At 36.5% G+C, this 17040-nt stretch overlaps 1 protein-coding gene across 1 annotated transcript; it reads left to right on the top strand.

The window, feature by feature from the left end:
• The first annotated feature begins 2862 nt into the window (after positions 1 to 2862).
• LSM8 (LSM8 homolog, U6 small nuclear RNA associated) lies at positions 2863 to 9578 on the top strand. Its single transcript, XM_057732557.1, has 4 exons — positions 2863 to 3061; positions 4189 to 4229; positions 7104 to 7231; positions 9334 to 9578. The coding sequence occupies exons 1-4, from the start codon at positions 2863 to 2865 to the stop codon at positions 9422 to 9424; spliced, it is 459 nt and encodes a 152-aa protein (XP_057588540.1). The 3' UTR covers positions 9425 to 9578.
• The last annotated feature ends 7462 nt before the right edge of the window (positions 9579 to 17040 follow it).

Below are 17040 nucleotides of genomic sequence, written 5' to 3'. Positions count from 1 at the left end.
AGTCCCACAGGATCCAAATCCAAACAGGCTAGCTTCTGAGATAGTGTTCTTAATCACAATCCTATATTGCTTCTTGATCAGCAAGGTAATTACATTTAATTTTTCCCAACCCTTAAAAAATGGAGTTAAAAATGCCTGTCTTAATATCTTAAAAGGAAAAAAAAAAACCCATAATATACAGAAAACACTGTAAATTTATACTGTTAAATGAACTAATATTTCCACATCAATAAACTTTCTTTATAATCTGGGATATTTATTATTTTTCCATACCTTAATTATTTCATGCTTATCATTAAAGCTGTGTACCTATTCAGGAATTTCCTTGTAAGGAGATACTGGGGTTTATTCATGTCCTTTTCTGCCTTGAAGAACCCTAGAAATCTATTCAATATATTGCTAATTGGTTGACACTTTTGGAACTTGCAGGAATACAAATCAATAAAAAAAAAGTAAATAAAAGTTCAGATCAAATTAGGTTAAAAGTAATATTTTAACTTTCCAATAATTATTGTCATTTTTTTCCCATGAACCATTCATAGTAAAGAGCAAATTCATTTTCCTCATAACGTAGTATGAGTCTGATTTTTCAGGTTAATGAAAGAATACAGGATACAAAGGGAGGTGTGTTATGCCCTACTTCTCAGGAGAATCATTAACCAGAAAAAGACCCATTTTATATACATTGGTTTCCACTAATGGAAAGTAACTGCAGGAATGTCAGACATCTAGGGAACTCTTTTCTACCCTTTCCCATCTCTTTTCTGCCCTATTCTTGATAAATCTTGATTGTTGTTCTAGATACATGCAGCTGGATTACTAATGAGAGAGATTCATGACTAGGTTAGAAGATATATAAAATATTGAGCCAATCTTAAATGAACTAAATATAAAAGAAAATTTTAGTTTTCTGCTCAAAGTTTGGATTCAGAACTAATGGAATAAAATGAGTGTTCCATTAATAAAATAAAAAGCATTTCAGCATACTTTTACTCTTCAACAGTGACAGTATCACTTAAATCACTTTGAGTGATTTTGAATTAAGCTCAAAACCTCACTGCACTCCTACTTAACTTTTTAGTTGTCAGATGTTTATATTATGTATATCATATCCCTCTGTTGGAACTTTAACTTAATTTTCCATTATGAGGTGTTGAATTCTCTATGTCCATGTACTCCCAAGGTCTCAAGGCTAACTTAGATAAACCGCATACGTAATATTTGTACCCAGATGTAACTCATTTCATTTTTGTTTTATTAAAGACTTCTCTTTATCCATATGCTATCTCTCCACATCTGTGATCATAAGGGACTAAAGACATAGTTTTAAGATGTATGTAAAAAATTTCAAAGAGATTTTGTGATGCTCCATAAACACTGCCCATCTGTCATTTATCTGGCATATTAATTTAATGGAAACCACACAAGGTCATAAACTTGTATTATGATGAAATTAGTTCTGTAAGTTACTATATTATGTTAATGAACATTTTCACAAATAAACACACTCTAAGAGATGAAACACTACATGGGTTCTTCATTTTAAATACTTGGCACATTATTTTTTAAAAACTCCTTACTAATTAGTACTTTGGTTTTCTTTTGGTGCAACGTCTAACATTTGCAAACCACACATTTTCATTTTTTTATTTATGGAAGATAGATACTTTCATTTACCCGCCCCGCCCCAAACCTCGCAAAAACAAACAAAAAACCTGGGATATGCACCACCTAATTCCTGACTATTTGTGGTTTCAAACAGGTCAGAGTAAGTTTCAGTATATAAAATATTAAACATTTGGGAGTGATCTGTAGGTAATTTTGTGGGTATGCTATAATGAAAACAGATGCTTGACCCTTCAGAAGAAAACTGCTGACACTGCAAGAGTTTTCAAACCCTCAATTCTTCAGTTAAGAAATCACAAGTCTAACTGAAATCTTAAGGCGATTTTGTACAAAGGGGAGATAACTTCCACGCATATTTCGTACGCAGATTTTTTTTCTAACTTCAAGTCCTTTGAAGTTAGGGTACCACTGTAAAATGAGTGACGTTTTCTGCTAACCCATGTAAATATCCAAAATGATAAATGTGGCAGCATCTAAGGAAACTGAGGCCCAGGTGAGTCGACGTTACTTGTGCAGGGACACCCACACAGTTTCGTCAGCAGAGCAGAGCTCCAACCCAGTCGGGTGCTTATTTAGAAGGCTCTCCCGAATCAGTCCTTTATGGGTCGGCACAGCGGACCTGCCTGCCTTTTAGATACTACTCTCACCCTGAGGGGAGGGAAACGTTGCGGCGTGGTAAAAAGGAAGACCATTTCCTAAGGGAGACCCACTTCTCTGTTTGGATTCGGTGTCTTAAGTAAATAACGACGCCTCCGCGAGGGAGCACTTTCAGAGGCAAACTCAAAACTATGCGAACACGGTTTTTATTGCTGTGTCCTCCAGACGTATGTACCCTACGGTTACAACGTGTGCAACTTTGCCCCGGGCTCTTTAGCTTCTAAAAAGTTAACTTTCGGCCCCTGCGCCAGAAAATTAGGGATTCCACCTCCCCGCGTCCACACGTCACCCCACAACAGCACTCCTCTGACTTCACTCGTGACGAAAACACCTTATTCCTTTCTCTCCCGCCTCTTCTCAACATGTTCCCTTCGTAACTTCTGCCACAAAGTCTTCCACTCCGCCGTGAAGCCCGCTCGCCCACCGTCTCCCCACTACCCCACCTTCGGTAAGATCCTTCCTTTCCTCCGCCGCCCGCTGGCGTTTGTCCCTCCCGGCTTCCGCGATCACCTCCCAGAAACACAGCAGAAATATACTGCGCACGCGCATTGAAACTCATCGTCGCTGAGCCTCTCGGGTATGGTTGGCCGAGTTCTTTCAGTCTCTGATTCGCGGAGGCGGCCGTGCGGTGACTCTCGCGGTATTTGCAGCCGCCAGTCGGCGGGAGCTGCCGCTGGTCCCTGGCGGGCCTTTTTAGCTCTTCTTGTGGCTGGTGCTGCTGTGTTCCCAGGTGCCGGGCCGCACATCATGACCTCTGCTTTGGAGAACTACATCAACCGTATCCTCGAGCCGGCCACGGCAGGCATTAGCTGGGGCTGTCGCGAGGCTCGCGCCTGCACCGGAGAGAACCGGTGCTGGAGAGGCCGGGAGTCGGGATCGGCGGGCGGTTGGGACGCCCGGCCGCCGCGGGGCCCGGGATGCGGGTGCAGGAGTTAAGGATACGGGAGCCACCCATCCCGCCCCTGGGGCTGGAACCCGCCGCTCGTGCGGGCCCGAGGCGTCTTTTCATTTTAATCCGAAGAAGAAAAATCGCCAACGTGGTTATTCCGAACTTTTTTGTGTCTCTATAGAAATCAGCTATTGATTCATCCTTCCTGTTTCCCTAGGGCCTATACATTCAGGTTTGGGAATAAGATGACTAGCGGGGACGGTGGTCCTGTAAATCAGTCTGTGTGCTTTGTTCGTTGTTCGAGGATAGCAAAAACTTTACCACTTGAAATCTCAACATCCTTGTTGATGGAATTCAGATAATGCTTGCTGTTGTAATGGATCGTTTTGAGGGGCAATAACTTTAAAAAGCCCGTGTAAAGTACTCTATACAACCTGTTAGCGTTTTAAACTCTTGGGACAGAAACACTACATTGTGCTGTCATGTACGAATTTGGGACAAAAGTGAAATGCTAAAGGGTTTTAATGATGCAAGCATATTGGTGCCTGTGACATTGATTATAGCTTCTTTTGAATTCCAGAAGCCAGGTCCTGGAAGGCAGTGTCTTAACTTGCTTGAAATCATAAACATTGATTAGTTTAGCATTAATCCAATTTTTGTTTTATAGACGAAGAAACAGGCCTAAGAAAGGGAGGAATGTCTTGCTTAATTGTCAGATTGACGATATTCCCCAGTAAAAAAAAAAACGGATACCAAACACCCCATTGTTTTAAGATAGAATACACTGATCACATATAGAAAGGGATGCTCTTTTTCTTTTTTTTCCTTTTTTTAATTGTGCAGTTGTCACAGAGATTTGAAGAGCATAAAGTTTTTATGTTGTAAATGTTGCTGTGTTGAATAGTTGTATCTTAATTCTGTCACCTTTTTCCTAGTAATTTAAACCATCTCCTTATCAGATTTTAAGTTTTCAGTTTACATGCCCTGAGAAATGCTTTCCTTGATTCAGTTATCAGGAACTGTTGCTGTCATTACTTCTGATGGGAGAATGATTGTGGTAAGTACTTGGCATATTCATTCTCTGCTTCTTGTAGGCTTATTGATTGTAAATTTTTACGTACAACCTCTGGTCTCTAATACCTGTGCACCACAGTACACCTGCATTGCAGTTTTCTTATGATTCAAGTCTTTATCTCTTTGATAAATAGCTGCCAATCCATGTTTTTTTTGCATTAATAAACACTGATTGTAAGTTACATACAAGTCTTTTAAAAGCTAGAATGGGTAATAGATTCTGCTCTCAGAGAACTTCTAGTCTAGTCTGCAGATATCTGCCTGTTTTATATTAATCTTCCTCCTCCATCTTCTGTTTCCTTCCCCATTCAGTGCTCAGACATCCACTTCATGAATCATATAATTTTTTTTGAAATTTTGTGCATGCTTCTTAGAAACTTTTTTAAGATTTAGATGTTACATCTATAAAGTAATGAACATTTAAGATTTGTATGGTGTTAATTTTCTTCAGACATTCTTAGGTTGTATACTGTCTTATCTTCTGTGGAATAAACTATGATGAATGACTAAAATTGCATTTCATTTGTCCTTTTATCATAGTATCCCATTTTAATTCCAGAAGAATCTTGGATTCTCTCTTTGAGCTGTTCCTTGATTTGAGGAATTTATCCCATGATTGTTGGCTACTTAATTTTTTCATTTATAATTCATATGATTGTACACTTTCCAAAAAGTTTTGAGGCTGTTAAACTGTCTCTGTCTAACTATCTAATTCATGTAATTTTGTCTTTTATTTTACCATTCTGCAGTTCTGTTTTGTTTGTTTGAATTAATTAATTAACTAATTAATTAATTTGGCTGCGTTGGGTCTTTGTTGCTGCACGCAGCCTTTCTCTATTTCCTGCGAGCAGAGGCAGCTCTTCGTTGCAGTGCACAGGTTTCTCATTGCGGTGGCTTGCTTCTCTTGTTGTGGAGCACTGGCTTCTCTTGTGGAGCATGGGCTCTTGAGCGCTCGGGGTTCAGTAGTTGTGGCTTGCAGGCTTTAGAGTGCAGGTTCAGTAGTTGTGGTGCACCGGCTTAGTTGCCCCACAGCATGTGGAAATCTTCCTGGACCAGGGATGGAACCTGTGTCCCCTGCATTTGCAGGCGGATTCTTAACCACTGTGCCACCAGGGAAGCCCTATTTGTTTTGTTTTTAATCCTCGTGATTTTTCTCAGTGGATTCTTAAGTAATGATTACCAGTGTCAGACTTTGTCATTTATTAAACATATGTCATGTACCAGGCATGTTACATGTGTTATATCATTTAATCTTGGTACAACTCTGTGAGGAAGAATTAACTCTGCATTCTAGGTTAGAAAGCTAGCTCAGAAAAAGTGAGTCACTTTCCCAGAGTCATGTGGATATAAGTGGCAAAACCAAACTGGGATTTAAATTGGATTTGACTCCAAAGCTAAGGCCAGTTGCCTTGCTTCTTTCTTAATCCAGAGAACTGCCATGGTTTTGTTTTTGTTTTTAAGGTACCTCGCATTGTATTTTGTCAAATAAGGACAGTTTGAAATATTTTAATCTCATCTTAACTTCTAGAAGCCCATTGCTATTAACAAATATTTGCAAATAGTTTTTTGTGAAAACCTCAAGTTTAAGTTTTCTCATTTTTGTGAACAGGATAGATAAGTTGGAAAATTATTCTAATTTTATAGAAGAAGGAAAGTCATTTAAAAAGACCATTTTGAGTACTAAAGTTCAGTAGTTCTATATTTCTTTGATACATGTTCATTTGATAGAATAGTTACATGTAAAATGAAACCAAGAGGCTATGTATGGGTGTACTAACAACTCTTTGCTAACTAGTTTAGTATAGTAAATATTTCATATTTTATTTCTCTTCCATGTTTTAACATTTTCTCTTTATTTTTTCTAATTTTATGTATTTTGAATTTTAAAACATGAGACTTTAATAGATTTAACCAACCAAAATCAATATAAGTTGATGTTCTTCAGAAACTTGAATAGTGTCTGTTACCATGTTGTAATAGGCCCATGTCTTCAAGAACCACAATTCTTCTGTAAAACTTTCTCTGAATATGTCCTTCAAGTCCTAGAATGTTCTAATTATTATAGTCATGTTTGTGTCTACTGTTACTGGATTATTGGGAGGATTAAATAAATAAATCCATATGAGGCCCATCGAACACTTTGGCAGATACTAAGTACTCATTAAGCCTTAGCTCTTACTACCAGTTGAAGTTTGTGTGCTGATTTGAGTCTCTGAAAAGTGGTAGATTATATTTGCTTGTTTATAGTAGTAAAATATAGAAGTTCAGTGGTCTGGCTTTGAAGCAAGCCTTTCATGGTTCGAATTCTAGCTCTAATTTCTACCCGTGAATCCTTGAGAGATTACTTCTCTGTGCCTCAGCTTTTCTTCTCTGAAGTGGGAGTATTTATAGTATCTACTGCAAAGAGTAGAGATTAACTGAGATAATGTGTACAGCATGTTTACTAGCATGTAACATGAAGTGATACTGTTACATTGCTATGGCTGCTGTGTGTAGAAATATTTCCCTTAAGTTTCCCTTGTTTTATTTTGTATCTTTAGAATATTGGCTCCTAGACTAACAGGGCTTTTATGCTACTTCCTTGGAAATAAACTAGTACATAGGTGTCTTTTGTAATTCTCAACAACTCTGCACACTAGTCAGAAGCGTGGTGGGTCCCCCCTCACCCCTTAAAAAACCAAGAGGTAAGTTTTGTGCCCATTGGTCATAAAGAGTTATTGTATCTTATAGTGAACTTATATATATTTAAAATGGGTACTTGTAGTGGAGTACCTGGAAACTAAAATGGTGTGGTTGAATTTACACATTCAGGTAAACCAGAATATTTGTGTTTTTCTCTTGAACGTTTTCTTTACAGGGAACACTGAAAGGTTTTGACCAGACCATTAATTTGATTTTGGATGAAAGCCACGAACGAGTGTTCAGCTCTTCACAGGGAGTAGAACAAGTGGTACTAGGGTTATACATTGTAAGAGGCGATAATGTGTAAGTAGAATATGTCTTTTTTTTAAAGGCAAGTTAAATATACTATAGATGTACTGTCTTGCTATATGGAGAAGAGATTTCTATCTACTGAGATTTGTCCATATTTCTTATAGTTAAGTAGCCTGGATAAGGTCCAGAAAGAGCCCTGCCCTACACTGTATACTTCATTGGAGAGGCTTCTTAAAATGTTCTTCCAAAATACCCCTGATTTCAGAGGAACAGATATATACCTCCAGGGCCCAGGGCTAGGGTTTGAAAATGTCTTTGAAATCTCTTTTGTGAACAGTTTTAAATAATGCTTTATAACATAACTGAATTTATCCATTACTTACTTCTTTTAACTTTTTGTATAATTGGCACACTTAAGATGTCCCATGTTCATGTTGTAGCCTCAGTTAACTTGTGAAACTGATACGGCAGTTTGAGAAGATATATTTTAGTGGTAGCAATTTAAGCAAAGTGCAACAGTGTAGAGCAGTACTGTCCAATACAACTTCTGGGGGTGATGGAAATGTTATATATCTGTGTTGTCCACTATGGTAGGTACTAGCCGTGTATGTGGCCACGGTATACTTGAAAAGTAGCTGGTGTGACTGAAGAACTGAATTTTAGATATTATTTAATTGTAATTAATCTTAATACTGCTACCATATTAGTGCAGTTATAGTGGCTAGAAGATTTTGAATCAGTTTTCTAGTGAATACTTTTTAAAATTAAAACATGGCTGGAAGGCAGCAAAAGATGTATTAGCATCTCAGATTATTTTGTTGGACAAGGAGGATATAGAAGATGAAGGAAAACTTTACTCATTTTAATTGTTTATGTTAAGAAAATTACCTTTAGATGGATAAATTATTTGATCTTTAACCAAAGTCAGAGGTTTATAAAATATTATATAGAGATAATCTTTAGGTGAAGTGAGCTGTAAAGGCAAAGCAGGTGGGACCAGGTCTCCTGACCAGAACAGAACTGATTGTTTATATTAGGGCTCTGCATAATAATTGATTTTAAGATGGTTTCTCCTACTTTAATTAAAAAAAACAACACTTTTTTGAACTTAAATTAAAAAAAATTTAAAACATTGCTGTAGACCCAGTGGTATGTGGAGCCAGCTTGTACTGGCTCACAGAAACAGCATTTTATATTTGGGGGCACTTTGCAAGCTGGTTGGTTGATGTCTTGTTGGTAGCTTGAAATTGGCCACAGTGGGTGTATTTGCACTATGGATATCAGTCAACACTGCAAATCAGCCTCCCCCTTTTCCTTGGAGAGCTGGTTTTAAAACATTTTCCAGCATTCCACTGTCTTCCATAAGGATTTTAAATGATACTGAATTTTTAAGGATTGAGTTAAGGTCTTGATATGTTTCATATTGAGAAAGCTTAATATATTCTCCTAAAGTTTGGTATTTCCCATTTATTAGAGAACTGAAGATTTTATATAGTTTAAAGCAGAATTGGGCAAATTCTGTATAACATATTTGTCTGTAGAATTTACTTTCATTAAAACCGAACAAATTTAAGCAACCAATTTTTGATGAAATAATGTTTCATACGTGTCCTGTGGTCTGGATGTAACAATTTATATTTCCAGCTAGAGAGCTGGGGCTGGTTACCTAGCATGGTATTAATGAATTTAATGTTATAGGTATTATGTTAGTGTTGAATCAAGGAAAAATTTGCTGGCTTTAACCCTAGCCAGTCACATCAAAAAATCATTTGTTAGATACCTAAGTATCTGTTTTATTATTATCTTTATGTGTGAAGAACTGTACTTCTTTTTGGTGTTGGATTTATATTGAGTAAACTGAGAAGTCATGAAAGGGAAACTAAGATTTTGTATACAGCGTTGATGGATTTAGTTCATAGAAGTTACTCAAAGATTCGTGATCTAGTCACAATATATGCAGTCTGTCCTTTAACATTAGTTCCTGTAACAATGTGGCCTTAAATTTGAGTTTTGTGACTTTAAATGTACAATTCACAACCTTATGAAAATGTTTGTTTTTCACCTTAAGTAGTAGTTCTTTTTACTATCTTCTCTCAGTTTTAGTCAGAAATGAGGTTGTTTTAACTGATTTTTTTTCCCTTAAATATTTACAGTGCAGTCATTGGAGAAATTGATGAAGAGACAGATTCTGCACTTGATTTGGGGAATATTCGAGCGGAACCTTTGAACTCTGTAGCACACTGAGGAGAAACTACATATATTGGACATCTGTAAATCTTTGTACAGAAACATTATTCTGAGGATGATGTGCAGAATTTTTATGAATGTGTAATTGTGGATTTTGACCCCATATTGATTCATTGTAATATGATATGTAAATTAAAATATTTCTACATTTTCTTGAAAAAAACTTTTCTTTTTTTCTTTTTTTGGCCTAAATCATACATTTGGTAGCTTGATTTTATTTTTCTATTAAATAGTATAAAAAATCTAATGATTATTTTGAGAACTTTTAGAAAAGACACTTTGCTATTTTAATATTTATGGAAAACTAGTTGAAAAGAGAAATTCATGTACTATATAAATTAAGCATGCAAATACCATCAATAGTGCAAATACCTATGTTTCTTTCCCTGATTTTTAAGACAGTTTCAGGAAGGTCAGGAAGGTCTTGTCTTGTGCAGTTATCTGGACCATCCCCATTTATCACGCTGCCCTGGTGGCTGGCTGCTCCCTAGCACTGTGGGTAAAAGTGTGTTTGGTTGAGAAAAGGAAAAATGCTAACACAGTGCATATTATCTGAAAAAATTTATTTCATACAGTCTTAAAAACCATCTTATCGTTTAAGAGTCAGGGAATTTCTAGTACTAAAGGAGTTATTTTTAATTTATAAACGTAAGTAAACCTTCAGTTTGTATTGAGGCAGTGCTTGCTATTATTGTCAGTAACTTTTCATGACTCCCCACTTCCATAAACCTGATTTCAAAAGAAGTAAACATGTTCTCTCCAAGCGTGTCAGGCCTATTCTTTGGTTGATTATTGGAGTGAATCAATTAAGTAGATAAATGTCCTTCATCTACAAATAGGCTATTTTCCAAAACTCCTTTGTAAAACTGGTTGTGTACACATTTTAAAAAATCCATAGAAACAATGCTATAAGCAATGTTTAGATATCTAGGCTACTCCACAAAAATTCTCATCAAGTCATATATAGGCCAAAGTGTGTAACTTTGTGATAAGAATAGAAAAATATTTATGTTCTTTAATTTCAAACAAAATTTCAATATTTTTTTTTTAATGAAAGTGTTTAAAATAGGAGTTGGCAAGCTTTTTTTGTAAAGATGCAGATAGTACATATTTTAAGCTTTGAGAGCCATATGGTCTCTGTCACAGCTACTCAAGTCTGTTGTTACAGCATGAAAATAGCCATAGATAATACATGATGAATAGTCGTGGCTGTGTTCCAATAAAACGTTTAGAATAACAGGAGGCAGGCTGGATTTGGCCTGTAGGCCATAGTTGCTGACCCTTGACTCAAAGTGAAAAATACAAGCTCAATAAGAAAAGATGATGGCTAATTTGTATAAATTCTGAAAAGGGCTTCTGGAATGGATCCTTTCAGAGTTCAGAGGTGGATTTCATCATATTTTTTAATATTGAAAACTCTACTTATTAAACATGGTAGTTTTTTGGTTTGCAAATAAAACATTTTCCAGAGGAAAATATCGTCACATTTTCACAGAAACAAGACTTGTAAGGAGAGAACTGTTGAGATGGTTTTGGTCATCAAGCACCATTACCCAGAATAACTTGGCTGATGTTCTGATGTTTAGGACTGTCTCTGGGAGGATTAAGGGAAGGTTAGCTAGTATTGGCTATTCATAAATATTTGGCTTTTGTAGTAAAAGGTTTTATAATCAATTTAGTAATAAAATGAAAGTAATGCAAAGTCAGTAAAGCAAACAGGCCACTTTAATTAGGGACTGTAAACCAGATGTTCTGTTTAAATAAATAATGTATTTTAAACTGGTAAACCAATTCCAAAAGTCAAATAAGGAATACAGATCATTCAATTGCTAAGTGAAATGTATTCTAAGTACAAATGATGTCCACAATGTTTTCTCAACATACTTGACCTGTCACAAATTACACACAAAACAGTAAACAAACCATAGCATCTCTCCCTCACAGTAATGAGTTTCTAATATGATGTGTCCTCCTTTTGAAATCTGGAATGCCTTGTAAAGATGTATTTTCCTGATGGGTGGCAGAAAAATCATTACCAAAATATGAATTGGATGTCTTTGTTAATGGTTGGTAGGGAAGTGCATGAAAATACACCAAATGGTACATAGAATTCTTCATTCCCGGGTGCACTCGGTCGGCTTTTTCTGCTTATAACCAATTTAAGTTGGATTTCATTTTGCATGAGCTACATTTATGGCTTATTAAGGAAGCCACAATTATGAGTGGCAACTTGATTAATATGCAGTGTTCGAGTCTTTTCTATTCTTTAATGAGACTTTATTCTATCATCAATTTCTTATTTGAACCTGCAATTATCTCTGTGCTTTGTGACTCAGACAATATCTAAGCCCAGCTTAATAATGAATCAAAGAAATTCTTGGCAAACTAAAGTTTTTTGTAAAGGGCAATTAACTGCAAAAAGGACTTAATTTGTTGCTTTTTAACTGAAAAGATACTATCTAACAGTTTATAAAGATAATCTTTTATTAATATTTGCTTTACTTAAACATCTGTGAAACATCTTTATAAAGTCATTCTGAATTTTTAACCTAATGTGAAATATAAGTATGATAAAAAAAAACAACTTTTAACTAGTATTTAATGCAAATGCAGGCTAGCCATGTGAACATTTTTCTCAGATGTGTAACATGAAAGATTTACCATGTGGTTGAGAAAGTGTAAGGTCCCATCATAATGCCATGTGTAGTAGCCACAGTAAAAAAGCAATCCTTAACTGGCAACATAGTGTATTCTGGGCCTTCACCTTCAAAATTGGTAGGGAGTGCATAGCATGTGGCGGTTATGATGCCACGTGCTTACAATACTGATCGTTTTACATATTGGGAAACAGGCTCAACAGGGTTGTCTTAGAGGAGGTCATACTTGTGTGTAACAGGCTCTTAATTCAACCAGGGTTTTGTACTTTTATAATATGGCCTAGCAGCCGCAAGCATAATCTCAAAATCTCTGCTGTCAAGTATCTCTCAGAAGCCTGAAGGAAATATAATACTTAGATATCGAAGACAGTTCCCAAAGCTGCGTTGTGGACCATTTTCATTTGGTTACCTGAGATGCTTTGAATACTCTCGGGCCCTACACTCACTGATTGTGATTCAGTAGATCTGACATGGGGCAAAAAGGAATACTCACTAAAAAGCTAAGTGATGAAAGTGGTGGAATTATTAAAAGACCTAGCACTTGTCATATGCCTGGATGAATCCCCAGTTATGGCTCAGAATCCTTACCTTTAAGACAGGATTGTGACAAGTGAAATTAGACTACATTTAAAACACTTTGTATGATTTGTGGGCTGCAACAGTAAACAGCTATTCTAGGTATTCAAAGACCAATGTGGAAAGGTTACAAACAAGGGTCTTATCACCTTAGTCTTTCAGAGTCCCACTTGCTAGCATATAAATTATGAGGATTTCAGGTTAAATAGAAGGTATGTATAATAAGTGTACATTTTAACAAATATACAGTACGATCAATTTGTTTTATGGCAATCATACTTGACTGATGGCATTTGAAAATGAAAACTCAAAGCACATGTAAACTGGGGCCTCTTCATTTTATAAATTTCCTTTTACTCATTTTAAATTTTATCTTACTAATTTGTTTTTAAACTTGGGCTGTTATTCTCAGCTTTTAAGTCATGGACAAATTTGATTCAAAAAATTACTTTCTTTTTACATGTAAGATTGAAAAACAAATGTTGACAAGGCAGAGCTACCTCCATCCAGGTTGATACTGATTCTTTAAACAGCACAGTGCTCTCATTTCAACCAGCTACAAATTCATTTAATTGCAAGATATTTAGTCCTTATCCTCCATCTTGCAAACAGGGATTATTTTTTTTTTAATTTACTTGTTTATTGGCTGCATTGGGTCTTTGTTCGTGCATGTGGGCTTTCTCTAGTTGTGGGGAGCAGGGACTACTCTTCATTGTGGTATGCAGGCTCCTCATTGCAGTGGCTTCTCTTGTGGAGCACAGGCTTTAGGCGTGCAGGCTTCAGTAGTTGTGGCACACAGGCTCAACAGTTGTGGCTCACGGGCTTATTTGCTCCTCGGCATGTGGGATCTTCCCAGCCCAGGGATCAAACCTGTGTCCCCTGCATTGGCAGGCATATTCTTAACCACTGTGCTACCAGGGAAGTCCCTTGTTTACAGGGATTATTCGTGTGAATTTGGTCAAATGCTTTGATGTGATCTTCATTCCTCTGTATAGTGGGGAGACTATGTGACATGAGCATAGATGGTCTTTGTGAATTGATGCTGCCTCCTAGTGATCACTGCTTGCTTTTCTATGTGTCCACAGATTTTAAAAAATAGATTTTGGAGTTTTTGTCAGGGACATGTGTCAAGCCATTAATGAATGCTGGATAATGTCCTCGAAGCTGTGGATACACCAGGGAACAATATTAACAAGTCTCTTGTCCTTGTGACGCTTGTATCTGTCTATGTAGCACCTCAACCAAACCATCTTGACTCAAAAATTTGCTGTCCAACATCATGAGTTGTTTCATCGAATTCTTTCAGAACTCTAGGATAACTTATGGGGCTTGAGTTCATTTAAAGCAACTAGAAACTGTCTTTTTAAGTGGATACAATTCATAGTAATCATTTCCCCAATCTTTTTTCTATTTTAGGATTGTAGAGTCTATGTAGGTTGAATAACACTAAGGATAAAGGCAAACTAGGACTTGACCAGTGGTCTTCTATCATTAGTCAGCAGTATACCACCTGCTGCCTACTATCATCATTTGGTGAATGGAAAAGGAGAGAAGTATTCAAGACATCTTTCAGATCTTTACTTAGGTTTAGCATTAAAAAAAATTTAAGCATTCAATTTTTGTACTGATTTTTTGTTATACCCTTTTATTCCATCTTTTTTGTACATTTCTTTTTTAAACATCATTTTATTTTATAAATGTATTACTTGCCAAAAGTGACACAAGTTAAGTATCGGTAAAACTAGGATCAAAATCCTCTCCTATTATTTCTACTCTGGTGCTCTTTCATCTCTATGATATGGCTTCTTCTCTCTTCCCATTAGGGTAATTTTCAATTATACTGTAAACATTTTGTTTTTAGTTTTCTTTTTCCCATATGCTGGCTTTACAAATACCATACAACAAAAGTGTTACCAAATTGTTACTATATTTGAAGTATGTTAAAAGAAAAAGAATCCAGGAGCAGGGGTCAGGGATGAGAGACATCTCAGGGGATGCAACACATTCTGTCTTTTATGAAAACAAAGTATTGATTACTATTTTAACTATGAGACATATTAGAATGAACAAACTCTAGGCCTACTTAGGTTTCTCAGGAAAAAGAATTTAAAAGAGCAAACATATACCTAAGTGAGATTTCAGGAAGTATCTCTTAACTTGATCCTGTATCTCGATACTATTAATGCAAAGGTGCTATGGGGAGAGGAATGGGTATGGGAGCCTAGCAGGTTTGGAATTAAATTATGGTTCAGCCACTTCTTAACTATGGGAACTTAGGCCAATTAATCAATCTCCCTGAACCGCAATTTTTAATTAATAAAAAGAAGAAAATGACAGCATGGCAACCTTGCAAAGCTAATATGATGGTTATGCAGAGAACATAAGTTAACCACATAATATGGTATGTAGACCAGAGTAAAACACCGAATAAATGTTAGTTCCATTTCTATTCATTTCCCTGTTTAAAAGATAATGAATTAGGACTTCCCTGGTGGCGCAGTGGTTTAGAATCTGCTTGCCAATGCAGGGGACACAGGTTCGATCCCTGGTCTGGGAAGATCCTACATGCAGCAGAGCAACTAAACCCGTGGGCCACAACTACTGAGCCCTTGTGCCACAACTACTGAAGCCTGCCTGCCTAGAGCCCGTGCTCTGCAACGAGAGAAGTCACCACAATGAGAAGCCTCTGCACTGCAAAGAAGATCCAATGCAGCCTACAAATAAATAAAAATAAATAAATAAAAAGGTAATGAATCAATCTATAAAATCCTACCTGTGTCTTCTTTAGAACTCTCTTCCATTACTGAAAAGTAAAATGAATTTGAATCAGCAATAGAAAAATATGATGATATTAAGAACATAATACTCTTATGCTTTGCCACAAAGTATCCCTTTGGAACATACCTGGAGAATATCCCAGAGTGAATATGAATTATACAATTGGTAGGCAATTGATGCATTAAAATCACATGCCCACCATCACAATCATTATATGTCAAAGAATGTGATTTATCAAAATTTGATACCTAGAAGCGAATTACAGTTATCATAATCCTAACCTAACCCTGTCAAATCAGAAAATGTCATCATGACACAGAATTGGTATCACAATTGGAGAATAACAAATTTAAATAGCATGACTTTTCTGGACCTCTTCCCCTAGGGGCAGTAATGACACTAACTTCACTCTAATTCTTCAGTCTAGGAAGGGAATGTAAGTAGAGCCTATTCAGTATAGCATGAAGCCCCATCATAAAGTCTAGAGGCACCATACTTTGCAGCACAGCAGATAAGAGACAATGATCCTTGCAAAAACTTTCCAGCTGCCAGGGGAGAGGAGTACAAGGGACACTAGTGTATTTACTCTTTATTCTTCTCAGGATGATGCTAGTAAACTCATTCAGCCCTAGCCATTTTATCTACCTTGTGCACTGAGCTCTGCAAACTTGGTTATTTGTTATTTTCTCACTCTTGGAGGAACAAATGAAAAGGTCCCACATTAAGAACTTACCTACTCTGAACTAACTCGCATTGGAGATTATACTCAACGGGGTAAGTTTAAAATGAATCACTGAGGAAGTGGTGGCAATCTGCCAGAGGGGAAACTGCAAGATATGCAAGTAGCAACTGATATCAACATATTCAAGCTACCAGAGTAAGATACCAGTTGTCCCTCTCTCTCTAGTGGAAGAAATTCTTATTTGTATCATGCAAGCCCAAACAGTGTCATTTTAAAAAGTACTTTTCATGATAGAGAAACTAGTTGTAGAAACTAGATTGCGTGGCACAGGCTGTCCAGGTTCATCTCTCAAGGGAAGAGGACCAGTGAGGAGCATTTGAAAGAGCATTTACTGTCAATATTGACTATCTTTCCAATAAAGAGACGATTATGAAAGAGTCTGTGATTCTGATTTTTAAGTGGTGACCTCTTGAGCTTCTCTCTTCTTGGTGCTGGAGAAGCTGGACTCTTAGTTAGCAGGATGGTCCAGAGTCAGTGCAGTGTGATGTCACTTTCTAAATCCTTTCCATAGTCATGCTTTGTCAGCTTGCAAGGTATTGTGATAAGCCCTACACCAAAGGACAAAGAATACCTTTTCCATTAACTTGGCATTTTTTTAAACCATTTAAAAAGCTATCCACTGATCTTTCTATTACAGAATGTAGTAGCATGACTTAGCTGCCTAGAAAATTGAATATAAAGATCAAAGTAAGACAATATAGATATTACCTCCAAAGTAGAAGCATATGGAAATACAAAACAAATAATTTTAAATGTATTCTGAGGTAAGGAAAAGACTTTTTTATGCTCCAATATTAGAGCAATACCAGTAAACCTAAAAGACACAAGAACTATTTGTTAAGTGAATAAGTGATTGAATG

The sequence above is a fragment of the Hippopotamus amphibius genome, chromosome 4 (assembly GCF_030028045.1).
Source record: "Hippopotamus amphibius kiboko isolate mHipAmp2 chromosome 4, mHipAmp2.hap2, whole genome shotgun sequence".
NCBI classification, from domain to species: Eukaryota; Metazoa; Chordata; class Mammalia; order Artiodactyla; family Hippopotamidae; genus Hippopotamus; species Hippopotamus amphibius.
This window is presented reverse-complemented; position numbering and strand designations above follow the sequence as displayed.

What these genes read in the sequence shown, in the direction of transcription:
- LSM8 (XM_057732557.1), top strand. Translation starts at nt 2,863, where the DNA reads ATGGTTGGCCGAGTTCTTTCAGTCTCTGATTCGCGGAGGCGGCCGTGC. An exon ending in CTGATGGGAGAATGATTGTG is followed by an intron (nt 4,230 to 7,103) that starts GTAAGTACTTGG and finishes TTTTCTTTACAG; the next exon opens with GGAACACTGAAAGGTTTTGA. An exon ending in ATTGTAAGAGGCGATAATGT is followed by an intron (nt 7,232 to 9,333) that starts GTAAGTAGAATA and finishes AAATATTTACAG; the next exon opens with TGCAGTCATTGGAGAAATTG.